The sequence below is a fragment of the Oryctolagus cuniculus genome, chromosome 10, assembly GCF_051225735.1.
Source record: "Oryctolagus cuniculus isolate XC-2025 breed Fujian yellow rabbit chromosome 10, ASM5122573v1, whole genome shotgun sequence".
Lineage (NCBI taxonomy): Eukaryota > Metazoa > Chordata > Mammalia > Lagomorpha > Leporidae > Oryctolagus > Oryctolagus cuniculus.
In genome coordinates, this window is record NC_142876.1 from 126282806 (window position 1) to 126309994 (window position 27189).

The following is a 27189-nucleotide window of genomic DNA, read 5'->3' on the forward strand; positions in this document are numbered from 1 at the left end:
ATGTTTATGTATGTGTGGTAGTTGTTGACAAGTAAGAAGTGAACGACTGTGAATTTGGTGCTGAACGTGAGGGTGATGCCCAGGGTCTAATATGCAGCTCCAGTTATTCAGGTGAGCATAGCCTGTGTCTGATCCAGAGTATAAGCAGCATTTCAGCTGCTGCACCCTCTGGGAGTCCAGCTGTGTGTGCTCCGGTGGCCTCAACCATACCGCGGGGGCTGTGTGAGCCGTTGGTGGCTGTGCCTGTGTCCGCAGAATGCACCACGGCGGCCGGCAGAGAAAGCCAGCTTTTTAAGGGGAAGGAGTACCAACAAGCACATGCTTTCGGCAGTGGGACCGTGAAGACTGCAGCCATCTGCTGAGTCCTGAGGAAAATACAAGGGCCCTGGAATGAATCTGTGCCCATCAGCCCCTGCTTCACTTGAACCTGTAACCTGTGGAAAGTACAGATGTTAGGGTAATTCATAACATTCCTACAGTAAGTTACGAGGGATTTTTATCGTCTATCCAACTCTGGATGGCCCCATTTTTTTTTTTTTTTTTTTTTTTTGGACAGGCAGAGTTAGTGAGAGAGACAGAGAGAAAGGTCTTCCTTCCGTTGGTTCACCCCCCAAATGGCCGCTACGTCCTGTGTGCACTGTGTCAATCCGAAACCAGGAGCCAGGTGCTTCCTCCTGGTCTCCCATGGGGTGCAGGGCCCAAGCACTTGGGCCATCCTCCACTGCCTTCCTGGGCCACAGCAGAGAGCTGGAATGGAAAAGGAGCAACCGGGACAGAATCCAGCACCCCAACAGGGACAAGAACCTGGGGTGCCAGTGCCGCAGGCAGAGGATTAGGCAAGTGAGCCGCAGCGCCGGCTGATGCCCCCATTTTGAAAACACGTAATGGCTGTCCTGGCTAACAGCATGTGTCAACCCAGCCGGGCTACAGGCTGGCCAGACAGGTGTGACTGTGAGGTGTCTGATGAAGTCCACTGTTAAGTCCATGCACTGAGTGAAGTAGAGGCCTCAGAGACATAGCAGGGCCTCTCCCAGTGTGCCGAGGGCCGAGGAGAACAGAACCGAGTGAGGAACAGCTCTCATGCATACTCACCTCTCCGTCTTCCTCTCTGCCTGCCTGTCTTTGGGACTTTCCTAGGTCTTTTCCTGCCTTTAGACTTGGGCTTAGTCTGCAGCTTACACCACTGGTTGTCCTCCTTCTCGGGGTTCTGCACATGAACTGTAGTCACAGCATCAGCTCCCTGATGGTTAACCTTAACTTCTCTTCCTCTATAACTGTATGAGACAATTCCTGATGGGACATCTCATGATGATATGTAGATTGGGAGAGGGGAGGAGAGAGCTGGTAGATACAGATGATGACAGAGGATAGATCAAAATGTGCATTAAGGGGTCGGCGCTGGGCACAGCAGGTTAAAACCCTGCCCTGCTGCACCATCATCCCTTATGGGTGCTGGTTCTAGTCCCAGCTGCTCCACTTCCCATCCAGCTCTCTGCTGTGGCTTGGGAAAGCAGTAGAAGGTGGCCCAGGTCCTTGGGCCTCTGCACCCACGTGGGAGACTCAGAAGAAGCTCCTGGCTCCTGGCTTCCGACTGGCTCAGCTCTGGCCATTGGGGCCTTTTGGGGAGTGAACCAGCAGATGGAAAACCTTTCTGTTTCTCTCTCTAGCTCTACCTCTCCCTGTAACTCTTTCAAATAAATAATATAAATTTTTTTTTTAAATTCAGTGATTTCTGGTGGGACCCGAACTCGCACTTGGGAGAAGGGTCGTGGCACAGAGTCCTGGAGCCCACAGCGCGCGGGGCCGCCTTGGGAGACCAAATCCCCAGCCAGGGCGCGGCCGCGGCTGACAGCGCTCTGCAACACCGCCATCGCGTGGCGCCATCGCCTCACTGCACCTTTAATTCAAACATCATTCTATGTGTGAGTACATGCCTAAAAAAGCAAGCGTTGGAAATTTTAAAAATTCGTTCTGAAGCATAACAGGTTCTAATACTCTTTGTGGGAATTCATATTTTTCTAATACGAACATCTTCTCCACGGAAGCTCTAACACGTTATAAACATGTCAGTGCCTTATCATTATGCTAATATTTCTCTGGCAGCTAACATCCTTGTCTCTTAGTAAAATCTTGCACTGCCTTTACAGCTGGCATTACTGAACTGCACAACACCTAATTATTTACAGAACATTCACAACAGTATCCTTCCCTCTAAGAGCAGGTTAAGGACGGGCTTCAGAACTCGAGTGTCTGCACTGCACAGCTTTGTGTCTGCGCCCTGCAAGAGTTTGGCTGGAACTGCTGTTTATTCTAAAAAAAGGAAAATATCAAAGTATCAAATCCTGTGTCAATGCATGTAGCAAGCAGCTAAATTAGAGGCTTTTCCTTCCTACGAGTTGGTGCATTTTTCCAGCTCAGGGCTTTGGTGCATCCGTTTACACAGCAAGGCGGAGGCAGCCCGGGGAGGGCGAGCAGGTTCCAGGCAGCTGCAGAGCCGGGCTTGCTGGTGGGTGCTGTGGCCCTGCACTGAGGTGAAGAGCTCAGGGACCGTGAGGTGACTGCACTCATGCGTGTGGACCAGCGTGACTCAGTATCTGGAGTAACTCCACCTCGTAACTCTCTCCTTTCCTTAGCAGGTGTTTAACAAATGCCCATCAGGTACCAGGCACTGTGACAGACGGTATTGAGGTGTAATATCCCCAAGATAAGCTGATTTGACCCATCTAGGGACTTGGAAGATTCCTCTAAGGAAATCCTATTGAACCAAAAACCGTATCGGTGGTCCTGTGATGGGAAAGTGAGGAGTGCAGAGGTCTCTGGACGGGAAGGAACCAGATAAACACCAGGAGCTGCTGGGGTGGACGTTCAGTTGCGACACTGCATTCCATATCACAGTACGTGGTTCAAGTCTGGATTCCACTCCAGAGTCCAGGTTCCTGCTAATGCACACTCTGGGAGGTGTGCGAGGTGGCAGACAATGGCTCAAGTACCTGGGTCCCTGCCACCCATGTAGAAGAACTGAATTGAGTTCCTGGCTGCCAGCTTTGGTCCAGCCCAGACCTGGCTCTTGCGGGCATTTAGGTAATGAACCAGTGAATGGGAAAAATTTCTCCCTCTCTCTCTCTCTCTACGTGTGTGTGTGTGTGTGTGTGTGTGTGTGTGTGTCAAAACTTTAAAATACATAAAAGTGAAATAAATAAAGCACACTAACCAGTTGAAAATAGATAGCTGGAGTTGCAAGACAAGAGTCAGCTTGCAAAGTGTGCAACAGCTATTGCATGGGCTACAGCCTTACCAGGAGGGAGAAGTCAGTGCATGGGCTACAGCCTTACCAGGAGGGAGAAGTCAGTGCATGGGCTACAGGCTTACCAGGAGGGAGAAGTCAGTGCATGGGCTACAGGCTTACCAGGAGGGAGAAGTCAGTGCATGGGCTACAGCCTTACCAGGAGGGAGAAGTCAGTGCATGGGCTACAGCCTTACCAGGAGGGAGAAGTCAGTGCATGGGCTACAGGCTTAATAGGGGTGAGCCAGCAGAAGGGGCATTACTGGGTTGGCCATTGCTACAGTGGAACAGCTGCTCTATCCCATGGGATCAACCTGCAAAATGGAGTGCAAGGGAAGTAGGAGAGGAGAAAAGTCTGGAATTGGCCCTCTGCCCTCCTCCCAAGGGACAAACGTTTGCTGCCTGGGGTGTTGACCCCTTTGGGCTTCCAGTGGCGCAGGAGGAATGCCAGGTGATCTTGTGACAACTCAAGCTGTGGTATCAGAAGCAGCCTCAGCAAGGTGCACCTGCATTTAGTCAGTTGTGACCAGAGCAGAGCTACTTGTTCCAGCAATGGCACGTGCAAGACCCACGAGGCCAGAGAATCAGGGCAGAAGGGGCATTTGTAGGATCATCAGAACTGCAAGGAAGAGTAGGGAAGAAGAACCAGAATGCGAAACAGGGGTCTGACCCTGCAGGACACTGATGGTCCCTTTAGAACTCTTACCCTAAAAGAATAAAAGACATGAAAAGCCATGTGTTGTTCAAATAGAGAAAAAGTGTGAACAGATTTGCACTTCAAAAATCCCCCTGCCAGCATAGTCCAGAACAGCTTCACAGTTCGGGGGAGAGCCAATGGCCACAGCAAAACGTCACAGGGCAGACAATGGGTCAGTGCAAGAGGAAACACCCACAAAAACTAGCGAGGGACTGAGCATGGGAGAGGGGAGACCTTTGTGTGGACAGAATGAGGTTTGGGGCTTCAGTAGTTGGCTAGACACTGTTCCCATTCACTGACCAGCAGACTGATCAAAAAACAGAAAAACAAATTTGGGAGGGGGAAAATCATGCATTCAGTTTTGAAACATTAAGTTGGAAAGATCCTTCAGTATCAGAGATGTCATACATAAAAGCATGAGCTCCAAAGAGAGCACTGGGCCAAAACTAAGAAAGTCATCAGCCTGCACGGGGCAGTCAGAGTTGTGGATGGACAAGACGCCCACAAAGACAACAGAGTGGGAAAGAGAACCAAGGCACCTTCCAAGAACGCCAGGGTCCAGCACGCTTGGAAGCTGTATCCTCCTGGAGAGTCACCTTGCATCCCGTTATCCACTTAATGCTTTTTACAAAAATTCCCAAAATATTTTCATCAAAAACATCGCCCACACAATGATTGAGTCGAGAAACTTCCTTTGAGAGTTGATACTGATGATCACTGGGACGAATTTTAACTTCTTCATTTCATTATGAATGGGCCAATTGAGGAAGTGCTCTTTCGAACTGGTAACAACATTTATATACTTGAGTTGCAGATTATTTTTTTGGTAACATCCGGGAATTTCCATATGGTGCCTTTCTTTACAAGGACAGTGCAAGCTCACTGTGCTGACACCAGCCCAGCAGACCAGGACACTAACCCAGATGTTCTTGGGAAGTTGAACTTAAGTTTATCTGACCTTTGCCTGCATTATCTTGACAATAAAGACATTCATAAAAAGCCATGAATCCAAGGACATATGGCTTGGTTCTCAGTGTTGTATTTTATAGGGAAACAAACGAGAATAGCAGCAGAAGAAAACTGTTCCATCACATAGATCTTGGCTTTTGAAAAGGGAGTTATATGGGGAGCCCCTGCAGGTGATAGTCTCCATGTCAGCTCCTCAGAGGTGTGGCTGGGAGATGATGAAATGTGTGAGACTCATTTGAAAGGGGTGGATTATTTGAATTACTTTTATGTAGGCTGTGACATTCAACTGTTTTATACAATAAAACACTGTTTTCTCCAACGTGTGTCTTGACCACTTATAGAAGGAAGTCTGCAAGCATGATCAGCAAGTCGGCACTAAGCTGAACACATCTGCCTTCGACATTTCTACAGGATCGTGGAGGACAGAGATGTAACACCCTGATATCATGATAAAGTGAGCGTTGCAGCCGAACAGCCACGGGTTTAGTTTAGCTCCAGGTCATGTTGGCGACACACAGTAGGTGATTTAACCTTCTTGTCTCCTGACTCTGCAACCAAAGCAGGGTGTTAAGGTTCAATGTGACAATGTATGTAAAGTGCTTAATACAGTTAAAACAGTTTTTCAAGATCACAATTTTCAAGATGTCTGCTGAGCCAGTTAGGAATCCAGATTCCAAAAGTGTGTCAGAATTACCTGTTCGCCTTGTCACAAAGCATAGCGTAGGGACATTTTCTTGAGAAGTGACACTTCTACATTTTTCTACAATCTGAGGTGAATACATATCCACCTTAAATTTATACTTATCAAAAAGTATCAACTTCATTCTATACTAAATATCTTGACGTTAAATTCTCTATTTGTAAACACGGTAATTAGCTGAACAATATATTTATATACCATCCACACTCTACTGTGTGTAATCCATTTACATAATCGGTGGAAACTCAGGGTGAGTTTAGTGCTTGCATCCTGACTCCTCTCAACTACACAGAAAAGAACACAACATATTTATAGTATGTTAAGTTGGGCTTTTATTTGGAAAGTTGAATTTCACGTATAATGAAAATATTTTTGGACCGTACATGTTCATAAGCACAATACAAACACCAGCTACAACACAAACACACTTTAACAAAACTTCTACTTCGAATATTGATCTAAGCCAAAAAAACAGGCAGTCAGGTGACCCTGTGCTACATGCCTTCACTCTCTCTTTATAATGCACTAAGCAGTCAGCCAGGGCTCACCCCTGTGCATTTCACCAAGAACACAGGAACACCAGGACGTGCACTACAGACTGCAAACCCAGCCCTCTTAGAACTGATCTGAGATCGTTACAAGAATCCTGCCTTAACCGTATGTAAACATACTTAGGATTTTGTTTGGCAATTCTGTTTTAAATGCTTAGAAAAACACACCAACATTTCTCACTATTGTCCTCTCTTTAGTTTCTCTCTTCCATGAGTATAAAATAGGAAAAAATATTATTTGAGACTTCCAGCATAATTTAATTGTGCTCTACATTTTTATAAACACGGGTACATCTAAAATATCAGATGCCTTTATACCAATAGAATAAATCCACCAAATTCACATTTCCTTATAAATATGTATGCATGTAAAATTAGTGGAAAACACTTTAGTATAGCAAAGACCCTGCTTTAATTTTCTTCTGATTAATAATTTTCAATGGCACGTGCAAATCACACTGCTAACTGCACAGTGGATTCATATTATCTTCTGTAGATTTGCTTTTCTATAAAAATATATTTATGTGCTCACAGGAAAAACGTTGAACTGGTGTGTGGAGGTGACTTTTAGATAGGTTCGTTTATGAAGTTAAAAGGCATCTTCGCTGTTATTTTCAGATTTTTCTTCATAGAAAAGAACACCCTGTGACTACGGTTAGGTGACTGAGATGGCGATAGCACTTATAGCTGGGAGTTTGGAGCCAAAAGTTCATGTGCAAAATCCATGCTGGAACCGGAAGAGAACTCGAGTCCCCTGACCCTGGACAGCTCCCTAGGACTCTCCCTGACCACCCTGGCCATTGTACACAATCCCTCACATGCAGGGCCCGATGACTGCAGCAAATCCAGCAGGGAGCAAAGCTCTAGTTACCGGCAGCTGCTTCATCACTCAGTGGGCCAAATGCAAATAACCATCACTGGTTTATCATCATTGCACAATCCTGGCTCTATCACTTATTTTCCGAGGGGGAAAAAAAATGGAATCCATTTCTACCTCCTTGGGTCTCCCCACCCTTCCACTTAAAACTTGCTTTGATCCATAAGGAACATGAGAGACGTCATTTCATACTTACAAGGGGGACGTCAGGGATGATTCCTTCTGTCCTAATACTCCCAGCAGAAGCCAAGTGGAACTCAGAGAAGGACCGGATGAAAGGCAAGGGCAGGCGGAGCCAGTCCCAGCTCACCCTGGCTCTGGCCATTCGGGGACAGAGGAAGACAGGCGCCTTGTCTCAGACGCCAAGGGGGAAAGCCGAGGTCAGAGCCAATGCTCCAGGACTTGTGTTAACATCTGACTTAAAGGTTATTGAACAACTAACCAATCTATCTACTTCTAGTGATTTTCTGACATTATTCCCAACATACCTAACTCTCTTAAAACCACTTTTTAGCTGATGACAAAGAGGAAACAGAATCATAAAACTAAACGTGAAGTCCAACCTTCTCCTCATCAGCGGCTAAGCACCACAAACTCCTCAGATCCATCAGAACATTCAACTCTCCCTCCAGAGAGGCGGCACCTTAGGATCAGGCGGCCCACAGGGATGTCTGGAGCCCCTCACTCACCCCGTGGAGGACTGGGACACCTTCCTCCCGACACGCCTGAGGCAGGGTGTGGTCCTGTGCTGTTGGGGGAGGTATAGTTTTTAAATAGGACAGTGAGACACTCCATGTCTATTGCTACATTGGCCATTTCAGATGCCTCTAATTTTGGTCCCCAGGAAATATAATGGATGGAATAAATCAAAGTTGAGGATTTAACTTTATAGACACCAAAAATTACAGCACAAAAATATAAAGTAAAATCTGTGAGTCAGTTTCACTCAAAAATAGTTAAAACTTTCAAAGTAAGGTTAAAAAAGTTCCCATAAAAATAAGAAGCTGAACACTGCATTTTGTTGATGTAGACGCTGGTCACTTCATACTATTTCTAAAACAGTTTGTGTATAATCTTAAAAGGAACAGTCACACACATGGCAGAAAATAAATTACCAGAATTTCTACTGACTTTGACAGAAGGAGAATCAAGAGAAAAGTCTCCCCATGACGATGTTTACAACGTGACTCAGGCAAACATAGGTACAGGAATTCCTACAACACATCACTTCTTTTAGGGGGTGGCATAGGTGTGCAATCAACAGCAAAGACTTATTTTGCAAAATACAAAAAAGCATTTCCCTCAATATTTTTATGAGGTTTTATTTTAAGACTGTTAAAAAAAAACACAATATAAGAACAAAACCCAAAGGCTTTACACAAAATCTTCAGTGTGGAACCTCGTGTGAGGTCACGGCTCTGGCATGGCAAGAAGCCGTGTCTCACTGTGCACTGTGACCACAGACATGCCTGCCCAGGTCCTTCCCGCACCTCAGAATAAAACAATCTATACTTCAAACGGTGGAAATATTAACAGAGTATGTACAATGCATTCATGACAAAGGTGCAAGCATACCATTACACAAACCTGGAAAACAGGTCAACACAGTCGGCTGAGACAGGCAGGCATGATGCAGCTTGACAATCAGGTCCAGAACCACTTGCATCGTGGCATCTCTCGCCACTGCTCCCCCTCGCAGCCAAATGTAATCCACGCGGGAAACAGGACGCAAAGATGCGCGTGGAGGGCCTGACAGAACACACGACTCCTGGTGGAGCTGAAAGGCTACAACCGTGTTTAAGCATGGCCATCTCTGGGCAAAGAGTTAGGAGCTCAATAAATACAGTTGATCATTCACCTACGGCTTTCACTACTGAAACTTTAAATAATAACTTTAGCTGTATATACTCAGTGAACTGCTTCAACAAGACATTCTTATTCCTTTTTACACTTAAATAACCAGCTTGCTTCTCCCGCTGGCCTGCGGCCCCCAAGACAGAGCTCAGAGCCTCAACACAGAGCCGCGGGCACAGGCCACCGGGACACGGACAAGGGCACCGGGCGGTGTGGGCGCGCGGCGAAGCGAATCCGAACGCGGGACTTGCTTTGTGCTCTGCGTTGCGCTCGGTGCAGGCAGTGCTGCTGCTCCCGCCGTCACCCAGGACGTCGGGCCCGCCCTTCGTGTCCGCGGGCCGCAGGCCGCGTCACGCCCGCAGCGGGAAGGTGGCGGCCGAGCTGCCGGTGCTGTCCGCCGAGCCTTTCTCCCGGGCCGCGGCGTAGGCGCCGATGAAGGAGCCGTCCTCGCTGAACAGCCCGTGGTCGCCGTCGCCGTACTGCACCAGGCTGTCGGCGCTCTCCGCCGCCTGCAGGTTCCGGCCCAGCGACCGCAGGCTGCCTTTCAGAGGCTTCTCGTCGCTGTCGCTGCAACGCAAGAGGAGAGGCCGTGACACCCGCTCGGAGGCGCCCGCGGGGCTTCACCCAGCGCCAGGGCCTCGGAGGGGAGAGGCGGCACCTGCTGCTCCCGCGCGGGCTGGCCGCGAGCTGACCGCGCTCGGCCCCGGCCGTGGCCCCGGGCTGCCCGCCGTGAGGCGCGAGGGCCTGCAGCCCAAGTGCCCCGCAGGGACCCTGCCACGGTCGCCCGCGTGCAGAGACCGAGCACACACGGTTTCCCCGGCCTTGGTGAACCTGGAGCTCAAGGCCCCCAGGTCTTGATACTCTCTTCACTTTTGATCCTGTACATTGATACCATTTACTGCCTAAAATTTCTCGTTTGAATTAATCCAGTTCTGTGTTTTGAAACCAAGCAGTTGTCTTTAAAATAGTTAACAAACTCAACTTTGCTAAATTATAAACAAGAAATGGGTAGGATTTTAATATGATAAATACACCATAAGGACATCATATGTTGGGGTTTAGTGAACAAAAGTAAGTTTGAGTTAGGTGAATTTCTATAAAATCATAGGGTCTTCTAAATCACAGAGCAAGTTTTTTTCATTATCGACTACAATTAAACTATGAAGCTGCACAGCCAGTAAAACCATTTCATGTAAGCACAAAGCATTTCTGAGCCAAGCCGTCCAAAAAGCCACTCCTCGTGGCCACAGCTAGTGACAGATGACCTTCCTGTAAGACACAGGGCCAGCTGTGCAACCTTTCTAAGCTGCTGGCTTCTGGTCTATAAAATGGGAGTCAATGTTTTCTCTGTACGATTATTGTGAGGGGTTGGCGCTGTGGCACAGTGGGTAAAGCCAGTGCCTGAGATGCCAGCATCCCATAAGGACACTGGTTCATGTCCTGGCTGCTCTACTTCTGATCCAGCTCCCTGCCATGTGGAAGACCCAGGTAAAGGTCCTGGCTCCCGGCTTTGCCCTGGCTCAGCCCTGGCCATTGCAGCCATTTAGGGAATAACCAGAGGATGGAAGGTCTGCCTGTCTGTCTGTCTCTCTCTCTCTCTCTAACTCTTTCAAGTAAATAAATAAGTCTTTAAAAAAAAATATTATTGAGGCTGTGGCTGTGGCAAAGGAGGTTAAGTAAGCCATAGTCTGCAAAGCCAGCGTCCCATATGGGCACCATTTCCTGTCTTGGCTGCTCCAACTCCAATTCAGCTCCCTGTTTGTTTTTTGTTTTTTTAAGATTTATTTATTTATGTGAAAGTCAGAGTTACACAGAGAGAAAAGGAGTGGCAGAGAGAGAAAGAGAGGTCTTTCATCCGCTGGTTCACTCCCCAGTTGGCCGCAACGGCCTGAGCTGCACCGATCCAGTGCCAGGAGCCAGGAACTTCTTCAGGGTCTCCTACGTGGCTGCAGGGGCCCAAGGACTTGGGCCATCTTCTACTGCCTTCCAGGCCACAGCAGAGAGCTGAGTCGGAAGTAGAGCAGCCTGGACTCGAACCAGTGCTCATACAGGATGCCAGCACTGCAAGCGGCTGCTTTACCCACTACCCCACAGCACCGGCCCCTCAGCTTCCTGTCAAATGCCTAGGACAGCAGCAGAGGATGGACCAAATGTTTGGGCCTCTGTACCCAAATAGGAGACCTAGATGAAGCTCCAGGCTCCTAGCTTTGGCCTGAGCCAGCCCTGGCTACTGCAGCCATTTGCCAACAGATGGATGATATCTCTCTCTCTCTCTCTCTCTCCCCCTCCCTCCCTCCCTCCCTCCCTCTTGCTCTCCCTCTCCCAAATTGTGACTTTCAAATAAATAAATATTTTTTTAAAAAACCTGTTGAAGTGAAATGGACACTATGAGAAACAATGACTTGATCAGCCTTTGTCCTGACTGTTGATGAACAACTTAATTCTTTATCCCTTTTAGTATTTTTTTGTTCTACTTAATACTATCAGTTGAACTCTGTAATTAACACACAATTATTCTTAGGTGTTTAAATTTAACTGAAAAGTGATCCCTGTTAAATATAAGAGTGGGAATAAGAGAGGGAGATGTACAATTTGGGACATGCTCAATCGGCCTTGCCCCAAATGGTGGAGTTAGAAACGTGCCAGGGGATTTCAATACAATCCCATCAAGGTGGCATGTACCAAGGCCATCTCACTAGTCCAAGTGATCAGTTTCAGTTCACAATTGATCATAATGATAGGTCTAAGAGTCAAAGGGATCACATCAACAAGACTAGTGTCTGCTAATACAACTGATAGAATTAAAAAGGAGAGAATGATTCAACATGGGAAGTGGGATACACAGCAGACTCATAGAATGGCAGATGTCCTAAACAGCACTCTGGCCTCAGAATCAGCCCTTAAGGAATTCAGATCTGGCTGAAGAGCCCATGAGAGTATTTTAGGCATGGAAAGCCAAGAGGTTCTGGCAAAAAAAAAAAAAAAAAAAAAAAAAAACAACCACACACACACACAACAACAACAACAACAACAACTAAATGAAAGATCTCTGCGAGTGAGATCCCAGTGGAAAGAACGGGCCATCAAAGAAGGAGGTACCTTTCTCTGAAGGGAGGAGAGAACTTCCACTTTGACTACGACCTTGTCTAAATATGATCGGAGTTGGCAAACTCAAAAGGCTTCCATAGCCATGGCAACTCATGACAAGAGCCTAGGGCAATTACTGACGCCATAAACGAGAATATCAATTTGTTAAGTCAACAACAGGAGTCATTGTACACTTACTCCACATGTAGGATCTCTGTCCTTAATGTGTTGTCCAATGTGAATTAATGCTATAACTGGTACTCAAACAGTACTTTACACTTTGTGTTTCTGTGTGGGTGCAAACTGTTGAAATCTTTACTTAATATATACTAAATTGATCTTCTGTATTTAAAGATAACTGAAAATGAATCTTGATGTGAATGGAACGGGAGAGGGAGCAGGAGATGGGAGGGTTGCGGGTGGGAAGGAAGTTATGGGGGAGAAAAAGCCATTGGAATCCAAAAGCTGTACTTTGGAAATTTATATTTATTAAATAAAAGTTTAAAAAAAGAGGAAAGGATTATTGTGAGAATTAAATGGAATGTAAAAATCTTTTGTGGGCATTTATAAAAAGACTGTAAAATCTGAAAAATAACAAAATATATATGCCACTTTGTGATTCACGGCATTACCACAAAAATGGCTTAAGCCAAAGACAGTGGAAAAGGGGACATGCGCCAGTTCCACATGGAAGATCTGGAGGGCCAGGATGCTCTCCCACAGCAGCCCCCGAGTCATGGTGACAGGCAGGGCCAGCTGAGCTGTGCACACAACCCGAGAAAGAAAAGAACTGGAGCAACTTCTGACAGCAGCTATGAACACTGGCTCCAGAATCAGGATCGTTCTGTTCCAAAGCACAGAGCAAAACAAAAATGATGTGCCCTTGGTTTCAGAGCCTGGCAATGAGTACTGAAGACAGGAAAGAGGAAACTATAGCAGCAGCAGCAGCAAGAATGAGAATCCACAGTAGGCAATGACAGGCATTCATGAAATGTCTCCCAGGGTGACATGAAGAACAGTCGACATTCATGACAAACGTAGAGTTTGAATAAGAAGGGCAGGGAATACACTCCTATCCAGAGTGTCACATGAGACAGTGCAAGGACAAAGTGATCTCCACCTGTCGACGAAGCACAGTGTGGCACAGTGTGGCACAAGGATGTTTTGGTTTCTTGTCTGCAGAACTAGACTCATAATAAAGAACATTTTTACCAGTTGTCTCAGGGCCCTGGTGCCCCGACCTTGCGAACTCTGAGCTGTGGAATGAACCCCGTCACAGGGCCCTAGTGACCCGACCTTGCGAACTCTGAGCTGTGGCATGAGCCCCGTCACAGGGCCCTGGTGCCCCGACCTCGCGAACTCTGAGCCATGGTTTGAGCCCCAGCACTTGCATGTGGGCTGAGTCTATCTGACAGAATGTGCAGGGAATCAGGGCATCACCTCCAAGACGAAGTCACCAAGGGACCAAACCTTCAAACTTTGGGGCTGTCTCTTGCTATGTGATTCACCCCCTCTGAAGGAAGCCAGCTGTCATGTGAGATGCCCTACGAATGGATCTACAAGATGTGGAACAAGAATGGCTCTGCCTTTGAAGCAATGAATCCATCCGCCCAGCTGTCTGAGTGGAACTGCACCTGCCGGCATCATGAGAGTAGCCGAGAAAGTAGTCCTGTGGCTGAACCACATCCTAGTCCAACCCTGCTGCAGACTCTGGAGGGACTCTGAGCCTCCCACACATTGGAACTTTGTCCTAACTGGGAGGGGTTGGGCCTAACACACTTCTCGCCCCACTGTGGCTCTCAACACCTGCACACTCATTCACAGAGTCACAGAGCCACAGGGTGTCAGGCCTCACTTGTAGGACGTGCTGCTTAAAAATAAGCACTTGCAGGGCTGGCACCACGGCATAGCGGGTAAAGCCACCGCCTGCAGTGCTGGCATCTCATATGGGTGCCGGTTTGAGTCCCGGCTGCTCCACTTTCAATCCAGCTCTCTGCTATGGCCTGGAAAAGCAGTGGAAGATGGCCCAAGTCCTTGGGCCCCTGCACCCATGTGGGAGACCCAGAAGAAGCTCTTGGCTCCTGGCGTCAGATCGGTGCAGCTCCGGCTGTTGTGGCCAATTGGGGAGTGAACCAGTGGATAGAAGACCTCTCTCTCTCTCTCCCTCTCTCTCCCTCTCCTTCTCCGCCTTTCCTTTTCTCTGTAACTCTTTCAAATAAATAAATAGATCTTTAAAAAAAAATAAGCACTTGCTTGTCCACTTGAGCTTACAGCTGAGGAGCCTGTGCCTTGAAGCACTTTCAGACAGAACACTGCTTACCTGTATTCTCCAAAGGTCTCATCTTTCGCCGACTGAACTTCTGGATCTGGATGCAAATCTTCCTTCTCTTTCACTGTAGAGAAAAAGCAACAAAGCGGGCTGGTTCTGTGGCACAATAGGTTAATCCTCCTTCTGTAGCGCCCACAACTCATATGGGCACCGGTTCTAGTCCCAGCTGCTCATCTTCTGATCCAGCTCTCTGCTATGGCCATGGAGAGCAGTAGAAGACGGTCCAAGTGCTTGGGCCCCTGTACCGCATGGGAGATCCAGAGAAAGCTTCTGGCTCCCAGCTTCGGATAGGCCCAGCTCCGGTCATTGCTGCCATTTGGGGAGTGACCAGTGGATGGAGGACCTTTCTCTCTGTCTCCCTTTCACTATCTGTAACTCTACCTCTCAAATAAATAAATAAAATCTTTAAAAACAAACAAACAAAAAGCCACAAAGGGAAGGTGACGCCACAGAACTTAAAGAATCAAGGGAAAAGGAAACCAAGGGACATAAAGACACCACAGCCTTGCTGTTGACAGGTGGATCATCAACGAGCCCAGCATTGCTTCAGGCTTTTTGAGACCTGAGATGCAAGTGTTCCTGTGATCTGTCCATGTCCATCAGTTACCAACATGCTGAAACCAAGAGGAAAACAGATCCTCTAGGCTCAATTTATTTCTCGTGTGACCTGCGGCAGGCTGCAGGGCTCCATGAAACCACTCGACATGATGTGGCCTCAGTGAAGACCAGATACCAACGCCTCACTTCACTACTGCTGACGTCCCAGGTGCCATCAGAACATGTCACTGAACCAACAGGAGCAAGGCGTCAGCTGTCTGCTGGAACTGCTACAGTAATCGCAGCACCAGCATCTGCTGTGGCAGTTTGAGCCTGATTTACTTCCATCATGAGCCACATGCTGAGCCCTTGCTTCTCCCACTCAGAGCCTTCCGCAGGGCACCTGCTCCATGACTTGTGAGACCAGGAGCTCCTGTGCTGTGCCACACCGCGCAGCACTGTTCACATTGCTCAAGGATGTGACCCAGGAATATGGATGTTGGGGCCCTTAAAGGGGATGTCATTCCTCTCAGATCTTCCCAGTGAATTTTTTAGGACATTTCTTAGTCATTGTGAATATAATTCATCATACATAGCTTTAGAGGAAAATATGAAACATTTAACTGCATAAATTATCCATGTAACTTTACAGAAACTTAGAAATCACGTTGTGATGGCTCTATGTACATGACAGGTTCCTGATAAATATTTGTGAATGGATCAGAAGCCAGTGAAGGGCTTCTCATGAATCTGAACACCATGAAGAGAACAGCAGTGGGTCTACTACAGCAGTGGGTCTACTTCCCACCAGTATTAGGCAATAGTGTATCCATATCATATACATGTAAATCAAAAATACAAAACACATTTGCAAGTTGAATGACATTAAAGGCAAACATTATATTAACAACTTGGATGGTTTTCATTTCTATTTCTGTTTTCTACTTTATGCACTATGAAGTCAACAGGCAGAGTATCCAAAATACATCATGGGAATAAGAAATGTATTCCGGGGCCGGCACTGTGGCTCACTTGGTTAATAATCCTCTGCCTGCAGCACCAGCGTCCCATATGGGCCCCACGTTCTAGTCCCAGTTGCTCCTCTTCCAGTCCAACTCTCTGCTGTGGCCCGGGAAGGCAGTGGAGGATGGCCCAAGTGCTCGGGACCCTGCACCTGCATAGGAGACCAGGAGGAAGAACCTGGCTCCTGGCTTCGGATTGGCGTTGCCCCAGCCGTAGCGGCCATTTGGGGGGTGAACCAATGGAAGGAAGACCTTTCTCTCTGTCTCTCTCTCTCACTGTCTAACTCTATCTGTCAAATAAAAAAGAAAAAGGAAAAAAAGAAATGTATTCGCAGCAATGGCTCACGCTGACCAAGTTCACAGGAGAAGCATCACTACCAGGAGGCATCATACAAATATTCTGAGCTAGGCACATGCATCACCCTGTAGATGTGTAGATGAGTCTCTTCTCAAGACATTAAAACATATGTGTGTAGCCGGCGCCGTGGCTCAATAGGCTAATCCTCCACCTTGCGGCGCCGGCACACCGGGTTCTAGTCCCGGTCGGGGCGCCGGATTCTGTCCCGGTTGCCCCTCTTCCAGGCCAGCTCTCTGCTATGGCCAGGGAGTGCAGTGGAGGATGGCCCAGGTGCTTGGGCCCTGCACCCCATGGGAGACCAGGAAAAGCACCTGGCTCCTGGCTCCTGCCAGGATCAGCGCGGTGCGCCGGCTGCAGCGGCGGCCATTGGAGGGTGAACCAACGGCAAAGGAAGACCTTTCTCTCTGTCTCTCTCTCTCACTGTCCACTCTGCCTGTCAAAAAAAAAAAAAAAAAAAAAAAAAAAAAAAAAAAAAAAAAAAACATATGTGTGACTTGGCAGTGCATCTTCTCAATATGTGACATTTTACAAATAGGAAGAGAAGTTTTGGAGTACAGGGAGCCTTCTCAGAGCCTATTTTAATTGAGTGGTTGATGGCGGGGGGATCCGTCTCCCCCATCTACTAGTTCACTCACCAAATGCCCACAATGGCCCCAGACAGAGCCAAAGCTAGGAGCCAGGAATTCAGTCCAGGTTTCCCTCCTGGGTGGCAGGAACTCAGCCACCTGAGCCATCACTCTTGTTTCCTGGGGTCTATATTAGCAAGAAGCTGGAGTCAGGAGCCAGAGCCAGGAGTTGAACCCAGGCAGTCCAAAATGGGATGCAAGTATTCTAACCAGCATCTTAACCAGAATGCATTTTAAATACCAAAAACCAGAAAATAAGTTACTATCTGAAGATAATATTTGAGACCACAATACTCCCTTTGACTAATTTAGTGATAATTTTTTCATCTCAGAAAGTTGTAGATCTAATTTACTGATAACAATTTGAGTTACATGTGCAATCAAAAGAAAAACATCTCTAAAGAATGACTCCCAGAAAATACTGTTTAGTGTGTTGAATAATCACATCAAGAAACAATTTTACCTGAATACTTTCCACCCTTGTTCCTCTTCACAAAGCAAACAGTCAGCAGGATTAGTGTGAGAAGGGCAATTGCACACATCAGTCCAATAAACCAGCCTTGAGTGGAGATGTCATCATACAAACCAGAGTACTCTGCAGCGTGGAGAGAAGTCACAACATTGACCTGGAGACCGCTATGGTGCCACGCAGTGTTCTAGAACATCAGACATCAGCCCTAAATGTGCAAAGGAGCATCTAGTCCACCTTTTCTTTCAAAGGCCCCAGAAGGACAGAGATTTGAAAAGGGCGTCACAGAGAACACCGATTAAACAGTTCCTTCTTTATTTAGAAAGGGCCTTCTTCAAGCTGCGTTTGATTCTGGGCATGAGACTGAATGACAGGGAGGCAGAAGTCCGGACAGAGGCATCAGGGAGCGGGCAAGGGCAAAGGCAGCCTGGTTAGCAGCAGATGCCATGCGACTCCAAGGTCTGGCTGTTGCTTCTCCTTTTTAGTTTTTGTTATTAACAGTGTTAATTACAAGAGAAAATTTTAGAGGCAAGTACTGTGGTAAAAGCAATAGGGATAAGTCAGACCATTCTGAAACTGTTCATTTTTATAATTTTAAAATGTTTTGCCAAAACAAAGTGAAATCATTATTTTCATGTCTGATGTACTCTTTATCTTTAATATAGGATATAGGTAAAATAATCTACAGAACACAGATTAATCGTCTAAGACTGTCCCAAATATAATCTTATTTCTCACCTCTCCCTCTTGTCTCAATAACATCTTGAAAAATGCTATCGTTATCACCCCAATTCTTAGTCATTAGGCGAACTATATGTTCAGCTCCCGGTTCAAATACCTCTACTGGGTGAATCTTTTGAGTAAGATTTACTCCTTCAGAAATCTTCCTGATATCTTTACCTAAGAAATGTACACAGTTAAATCATATGAATCAAAATCACTGAAAGCAGGATATGAAAAGTAAAAATATTATTATTTGAAATTAGTAAGAGAGGCACTTACAGTATTTTTTAGATTTTGAATTATCAGGAAGTCAAAAAAAATCAACATTTCAAGACTTTCTTTTTTAATATATTGAAAATGAGGAGGTGAAATGGACTGAATTCATGGCCATTGAAGATGAGACACGTGATGAAATGCTAACATCAATCTACCTGGCCATGTGCTTGGTTCAAAACCTAACAGGAACTTGAAATATATACAATACAATTGTGTGCAATTTGTATTTTCACAAACCTCATGGGGAACTGAATATGGCATTTCTGACTTAAATTAGCAGCAGATGAGATGGCTGTAATAAACTACTCATTCTTCTTGTCGTGGTCTTCTCCATAAATACTGATGTGAGGCATCACAAGATGGTCACATATAAAATATTGGAAATTAGTAGCAACTTAAATTAAAGTCCAAGTTTATAGGTATATTAAAATAGAATGACTTCACTGACAATTTGAAAATGGTATGAGAAACTTTGAAAAAGGGTCAGAAATTAATACCTCCCAAAAAGTAAACATCAGTATGTAAATATGTCAATAATAGTCTCATAGCAACACATGAAGATGAGTCACATTTAATTAAAATATACATTATTTCTGAAACACCTACAATATTTTTACATTTGATTCACAGTTTTGTTAGGAACTAACTCCGTATACTAAACACAAACTAAAAGATGTTAGCAATGCATACATAAAATAAAATATGCTCCTTATATATTTTATAAGGATGTGAGGGATTATGAAACTGTTTTAAGTGGGTATATTTTACACATCAATATTTGGTTGTGAGTTTTTACCACAGAATAAAAAGTTGTCATACAGTTACTGACAAAAGGCCTTCATTAAAAAATAGGACTGGTGGGAAAACTATAGCAGTTACATAGCTGAGCGAAGCCTTTAAGCTGATCACCACTGAAACAGAAGGCAATTATTTTGTATCTTTAAAAATCAGAAATATTAGTAAATCATGAAGTAATGCAAGCTTTTGGAAAATAGAGCAAAGCAAGTGATTCGTCCAAACCACTCAGGACAAAAAAAGAGGACTTCTGATTAACTCCATCTGCTCCTCTCATAGATTATGGAAGGTGAGCCATCAGAAAATTGGAAAGAGAATCAGAAAATATAAGAAGAAAATGCTTGTCTATTGAATCTTGCTCTCAGAGTAAAGCAAAAAATCTTAATAGGTGCTGTCTAGGCGGAGCAGGAAGAGCGGGGGACTCCAATTTGTACAAAAGCTATCATTTTTAGAATGTTTAGTGATATCAAGATGTCTCTCAGAGGAAATACGTATTATTTTCAAAGCTCGTGTTGAAATCCAGTGGGAAAAGAGATTACAATTTTTCCCTGTGAATGTGCCAAGAGGTGCCTAGAGAGGGGAAATGAGGGTCAGCTGGGGAAGGGGTAGTAGTAGCTGTGAGACTGAGCTGCAGATCCCTGAAAAAGAGCACAGACACTGGTGAGGAACACTGTCAACCACTGACAGCCAAGCAATGTGCCTTAAGCCCTCAGGCACATCGATCAAACGCTTGGTTTCCAGGAAGGATGTGGCACCAGCTATAAAAACACACAAACAAGCACGTCTGTTCCCAACTTTGCCAACACACACCCTAGAAGTGTGACATTTTAAAGGCAATTTTTGAGACTCTTTTCATGCCAAAAATCGGTAAGAATAGGATTGCCATTTCTCAAGCAGATTTTGGTCTTGGTTCTATCAAACCAGCAACTATATTCATACCTTAAATTCTGTTCTTAAAAACATGGAAGTTGAGTATTGACATTACAACCCTCTGACTTCACTATACTGAACACCTGACCCCAGTTTGAACTCTCGAGAAATAAAAGCCTTTTAGTTACTAGAAAGTTTTCAATCACCATTTTAAGTCTAATTTTTATGAGTAAAATGATAAATGAGTTCATTTCACTTGGGGTTCAATTCATCCCTGGGAATAATTCATGAGTTCTCTGGGAGAAATGATTTGAATATATACATATACATGAATATACATAGTCTTTTCCCATATAAGGGAGTTTTTAGCATTTAAGGAATCCTGAGGAAAGTCAAACCCTTTGTTACTTAGCATGAATGTCAGAGACTAAAAAATTCTCACAGTGATTCACAAATGACTATTTTCTAAACAAATCTCTAACAATGGCAACACAGTTCATTTTCTTCATTACTATTTCCTCCTTTTGCTCGTGTTTCTTCCATTGATTCTACCTTTCCCTAATCTACCACGGAGAAAAGCACACAGAAAGTCTGTCCTGAACAACAATAAATTATATAAATAAATTATTCTGGTTCCCTTCCCACAATCTCCCATCATCTTTTCTTCCACAAGATCTTTCCACATCCGACCAGCCCGCACCCTACAGAGGCCCCCTTCCAACTCCATGTGACCCCACTCCATTCTCATTATACCCTCTGTCTCCAAGCTCACGCACTGCTGTTATAATTCAAAGCTTATTAATAACATGGCTGAAATCATAATTGGAAAAATACTTTGGGAAGGGAAATGGTTATGCAGTAGGAAAAAAACAGAAACATGTAATTTAATTAGGAAAATTACAGTACAAGTGAAACTGTAGATTTGTGGGCTGTGTTCAAGCCAGTGATCTGGGATCAACCACCGGATGGTAAAGGGAAAGTGACATGGACGTGAGATGCTGCAGACCTGTGATACAAACGCACACACCAAGGCAAGAGGCAAGTGTGTTCTCTATAGAATCACTTTAAAAAGAAAAATATCCCTCTACTGGCCCTGCAAATAACTTTGTGAACTTAGGTCGTTCTATTTTAATTGAGTGGAATTATAGTTCCTGACCTTGTATATACTAAGACATGATTTGGTTGCTGTTGTTCAGAAATCCATAAATAGCGTCATATGAATTTATGAACAACACTAATAATAAGCTCTGCATCTACGCCAGCACACAACAGGAGGCCAGATTCAGAACACAATCATCACCCATTGCAGGGACAGGCAATGCTTTACAGGGCACAGCACACAGAATCCCCAGGCACTTACTCCCTTCCCCCAGGGTGGAGCTTTCCTCAGTGGCAGGCTTTCCACAGCCCTTGGATGTACAAGCCCTCAAGTAGAATTTGTATTTGGTAGTTGAGTTGAGGTTCGAGAGACGCCAACTGGGCTTTGACGGAGTTGTGATGTTGATATCATTTAATTCTCCAATTTCATAGGTGCCATTTACTAAAGAAACAAACATGGACAACACAACTCAAATTCCGTGGTACTTAACAACTCAATTTACACTGTTGTTTATTTTTGATTCTACTTAAGCTTGTGGTATGCAAACAGTTATCTTAATCATTCGTAGCTATCAACCCAGAGAATCTTAGGAGATAGACCCAATTACTAAGGCCATATCATCCATGGGAAAACTGATGTATAAAGAATAAGCACCTCACCCAGACCAGAGGAGTTGGTAAGCTGAGATTTGAATCCAATCCATGGCATCTGGCTCCAGAAACCACGTTGTTGATCTCTGTGCCACACTTGAGCCAACCACCTTCATCACGCCGAATACAAATGAGAGTCTTTAACCCCATTATTCTATCTTTATTATACCCTGACTTAAGCACTTTCAATCTCCTTCTGGGGGAATAGTTTGGGCAACGATATACTGGTATCCCCTGTGCTTTCAAGTTTGATACGTGATGCTCCTTGATTTACAACAAGGTTACTTCATGAGTTAAAAATATCCTATATATCAATCATGTAGCTTAGAGGCAAGACTAGGACTAGAGCAATCTTCTGGACTCAGTCCGTGAGAGCACACAACTAAACAAATTACATTAATTGTTGATACAAAAATGTGTTTTTTAGTCCATTCATTTAGGCTAAGGAAAAAAGCAAACAAAACAAGCATCCAAACATCGGAAAGAACAAATTAAAGTCATCAAAGATTTTTAGACTATTTGAGGGCACAAGTGCAAAACACAAATCCACTGAAAACCCACTATGATCAATGTAAAAACTCAAGAAAGACAGGCAGAGGAAGATGGTGACTCAGTAAGATGCTTCTTCCAAACTCACTCCATAAGGCTGGCATTGCCAAAGGCTCAACAAGAAAAGCAAAGATACAAGAGAATATCCTTGAACTCAAATGCAAAAATCCTCAACAAAATACCAGCAACCTTAACCCAATAGCACAATGAAAAGATTACTCACCATGATCAAGTTAGATTCATCCAAGAGATGCAAGAATGGTTTAATGTATGCAAGTCAACAACATGAGGTATCACGACAACAGAGTGAAGGACAAAGTCACATGATCACCTCAAAAGACGCAAAAAATGTATCTGATAAAATCCAACAATCCTCCATGATAAAAACTCTAGTAAATTTGGTATAGAAGAAACACACCTCAACATAAGAAAGGCCATATTTAACAAGCCAACAATTAACATCCTGTGAAGTGGTGACAAGTTGAAAGATCTGGAACAGCACAGGAAGCCCATTTCCACCGTTCTACTGAATACAGTACTGTAGGTACCAGCCAGAGCAACTAGGCCAGAGGAAAACAAAGGGCGTTCAAACAAGAGAGGGAGACGCTAACCTGTTGCTGACTGCAGAGGACAGAACTGTATGCAGAAAATCCCAAAAATTCTACCAAAAAAAACTATCAGAATAAACTATCCAACAGAGCTGCAAAATTTTTGCAGCAAAATGCAAAAATCAATAGCATTGTTGGACATTGCTAGTGAATTATTTGACAAAGAAATAAAATCTAATGGCTACAAAAATATAAAATACCTGGCAATAAATTTAACCAAAGAGGTGAAAGATCTAAACAAGGCAAACAACAAAACCTTAATGAAAGAATCTGAAGAGGACACAAAGAAATGGAAAGACACCCAATGTTCCTGGATTGTAACAACTGTTACAATGTCCATGCTACCAAACCAACTTATAAATCCAATGCAATCTCTACCAAAATGCCACTTTCTTTGCATAAATAGAAAAAATTTATTAAAGTTTGAGGGGAACCACAAAAGACCCTAAATAGCCAAAGGCCAAAGCAACCTGGGGCAAAAAGAACAAAGAAGGGGGCATTATACTACTTCACTTTAAAATATATTAAAAAATTACAGTAATTAAAACAGCATGGGCTGGCACCGCGGCTCACTAGGCTAATCCTCTGCCTGCGGCGCTGGCACCCCAGGTTCTAGTCCCTGTTGGGGCACCGGATTCTGTCCCAGTTGCTCCTCTTCCAGTCCAGCTCTCTGTTGTGGCCCAGGAGTGCAGTGGAGGATGGCCCAAGTGATTGGGCGCTGCACCCGCATGGGAGACCAGGAGAAGCACCTGGCTTCTGGCTTCAGATCGGCACAGCGCACCAGCAGCAACACGCCGGCAGTAGCGGCCACTTGGGGGTGAACCAACGGAAAAAGGAAGACCTTTCTCTCTGTCTCTCTCCCCTCTGTCTAACACTGCCTGTCAAAAAAAATTAAAAATAAATAAATAAAAACAAAACAGCATGGTGTCCTCATAAAAACAGACATAGAGACCAATGGATCTAACAGAGACCCTAGAATTAAACGAATACATCTACGCCAACTGATATTTGACAAAGGTGCTAAGAACACAAAGGATAGCCTTTTCAACAAATGGTGCTGGGAAAACTGGACAGTCACATGCAGAGGAATCAAAGTAGACCTCTATATCTTACCATGTATAAAAATCAACCTAAAATGGATTGAAGGCCTAAATATAAGATCAGGAACTTTGAAGCTATCAGAAAAAAACACAGGGTAAATGCCTTGACACTGAAAGGGCAAGAATTTTTTGGATCAAATCCCAAAAGCATAGGAAACAAAAAAATGGAAAAATGGGACTTTATTCAACAGAAGAGCTCCTACACATGAAAGGAAATAATCAGAGTGAAGAGTCAACCTACAGGATGGGAGAGAATACTTGCAAGTTAAACATCTGACAAAGAGTAAAGAACTCAAACAACTCAATGGCAAGAAATAACTAATAAATAATCCAATTAGAAACATGACTAATTTAAACAGATATTTCTCAGAGACAGACTTATAAATGAGCAACAGACACATGAAACAATTCTCAACATCACCAATCATCATGGAAATGCAAATCAAAGCCACAATGAGGTATCATCTCATTCCAGCTAGATTGGCTATTATCAAAAAGACAAAAGATAAAAAGCATTGGTGACTATGTGAGGAAAAGGGACAATGCTGATGAGAATGTCAGTTTGTACAGCCATTGTGGATAACAGCATGGAAGATTCCCCCCAAAAATGAAAAAATTTACGATACAATCCCATAACCCTACTACTAGTACATATCCAAGGGAAATGAAATCCATCTGTGGAAGAGATACCTGCATCCCCACGTTTACTGCAGCTCTATTCACAATAGCCACAAAATGGAAACAACCTAAGTGCCTGTCCACTGATGAGTGGACAGAGAAAATGAGGTCCACATACACAAGGGAACACTAGTTAGCCATCAAAAGGAGGACATCTGGTCACCTACAGCAGCAGCATGGATGGAACTGGAGGTCACTGTGTTAAGAGAAAGAAGCCAAGCACAGAATCACAAGTGCTGCATGATCGCACTCACATGTGGAGTAAAAAAAAATATTGATCGTATAGGAGTTCAGATTAGAATGTGTTTACGAGATGTTGGGCAAAGTAGAGGAAAAGCTAACTAATGGGCACTAAACCATAGTAAGGTATGAGGAAGAAGTTCTGGGGTTCTGCACAGCAAGATGACTATAGATAAAGACAATGTATTATATATTTTCCTTTTTAAAAAACTAGAAGAAAAGATATATTGAATGTTTTCACCAAAAGTAAATGTTACGTATGAGGAGATGGATATGTTCTCGCTGAATGGATATTACAAAATGCATGACTGTATTGAAATATCACATGGTACTGCATAACTATGTGTATTTTTATGTCAGTTAAAAACAAAAAATGTTAATAAAAGAAAACTTTTAAAAAGATCCATACTAACAGCAATTATTTGGAACATGTAACAGCAACAAAAAATATAAACTACCTAAAAAGTCTTTGTCACTTAATGTTCATAAAGAGAAAATTCATTAAATATCATTCTATTAAAACCACTTATCAAGCACGACCATACCATTCTTACTGTCAATATTCTAGCTTCTTCTCTCTATATTCCAAGAACTTGTTTTTAAAATAAAATCTTACATTGCAATCAATTTAGAGGCTGGCTAATTGTTCAGCATCTAGAACTACACTAACTTGGTTTCCTTCCTCTCTTACACTTGTCTTGCTGCACGACCCCAGGTAAGTGTACTCTACATCCCTCAGTCTCCTTATCCACACAATTGGAACAGTGCGTATCTCGGAGACGTCTAACTTTACTGATGCAATGCAGGGACAGTGCCTAGTACCAATCCTGCTATACAGCAGGCATCACCGATGCTAGATGCTACCCAATTTGGACTTTGCCTGTGTCTTTGCAAGCACACGACCCACTCAGCTGAGGCCACCAGGAGCCCAGAAAGTCTCAGATTTTCACTGTGGGGCTGCCACTGAAGTCTGCTATGATCTCAATCCCCCAATCTCCTTTTTGAGATGATATTTGGATTTGAGGATTTAGCAGCAGGCAGTGCTATATTTAAAATGACCCAGTTTTTCTTTAAATGCTTTCAATCTAATGGCATGGCAACCCATGGGCAGAAGTCACTCTCAGCTCTCCACATCGCCTGCCTAAGCCACCGACCGAGTGTTCTGCAGACACGAGCATATTTACGGTTGGTAATGGAGGTGGAGGCAGCACAGTGTGGAGGTCCCGTGCACCTTGCATCTCCATAATGTCTCTTACTGCCTCTGATCTCAGCTCTCAAGGCCTCTCAGCTAAACAGTAAGCACATCCCCTGGCACCTAACGGCATGTGGTTTTTCTTCTAGAACGGGGGTCAGCAAACCTTTCTGCCCAGGATTATTTTGTAAACACTGCAGACCCTGCAGATTGCAAAGCCTTTGTGGCGATAACTTGATTTTGTCACTCCAAGGAGAAAGCAACTATTGGCAATACATGAACAGTGGACACTGCCAGGTTGTGTTGTAAATAAGTTCTATTTACAACACAGGCAGTAGATGGTGCGGCCTCTAAGTGTGCTTTCAGACCCCTGTTCTAGGAGGACATATGCCAGCTGACAACCACAGCCTCAGGTGGTCACCAGTTCAGTGATACCACAAACCAAATCCCAGCCATGACACATGAATAGGCTCACCCCATCCAACTTCCACTTACTTATTTGGTACTGTAATAGATAGCCAGTTAAGTTTCCATTTAATTTCTTAGGCAGTCCCCAGGATAAAGTCGCAGTATCTTTATCAACCTTGATCACTTTGAGAAAAGTTGGCTGCTCAGGTACTAGAAAACACAAGAGAATAAACACTCACACATCGGTAAATTCCTAAGAAACAAAAGCCCTGTTAGATTACAAGTTTTTAAAGAATCTGTGACACTAACGCATTGGAAGTGCATATTAATTAGCCACCATCCAAAGGAAATGTTCGCTATGGCCTTCGGCAGCACCCCTGCTGAGTACCACATCACACTGGCACTCTCACCTCCTTCTGGTGTCTGGAATATGTAAGGCTCGCTTTCCGGGCCGGCCCCTTTGGAATTGTAGGCTAAGACGGTCAAGTGAAATTCACTAAACGCATCCAAGGAAGGCAGCATCCCATGGTTCCTCTGTCCTGAAAACCTTAGCGTCTTCACTTCTTTGGGATGCACTCTCCCATCCAATAGACTCCTTGTTTTCCACCAACTTATCTGCAATGAAATGTGAGCCCTTTAACA

General features: G+C 44.4%; 1 protein-coding gene across 17 annotated transcripts in view; it reads right to left on the reverse strand.

Moving 5' to 3' along the window:
* Positions 1-5957: 5957 nt before the first annotated feature.
* CHL1 (cell adhesion molecule L1 like) overlaps positions 5958-27189 on the reverse strand; it is a 176330-nt gene continuing 155098 nt past the window's right edge. For 15 of the 17 annotated variants that reach the window (XM_070050027.2, XM_089305726.1, XM_089305724.1 and 12 more), the window contains 7 exons: positions 26958-27162; positions 26635-26757; positions 21384-21563; positions 18098-18259; positions 17354-17485; positions 14339-14411; positions 5958-9498 (listed from right to left, as the gene is read on the reverse strand). In XM_070050027.2, coding sequence (XP_069906128.2) covers positions 9282-9498; positions 14339-14411; positions 17354-17485; positions 18098-18259; positions 21384-21563; positions 26635-26757; positions 26958-27162 — 1092 coding nt within the window. In that variant the 3' untranslated portion in view covers positions 5958-9281. The remainder of the gene's footprint in view (positions 9499-14338; positions 14412-17353; positions 17486-18097; positions 18260-21383; positions 21564-26634; positions 26758-26957; positions 27163-27189) is intronic. The other 2 variants (XM_089305730.1, XM_089305731.1) reach the window with 1 other exon arrangement.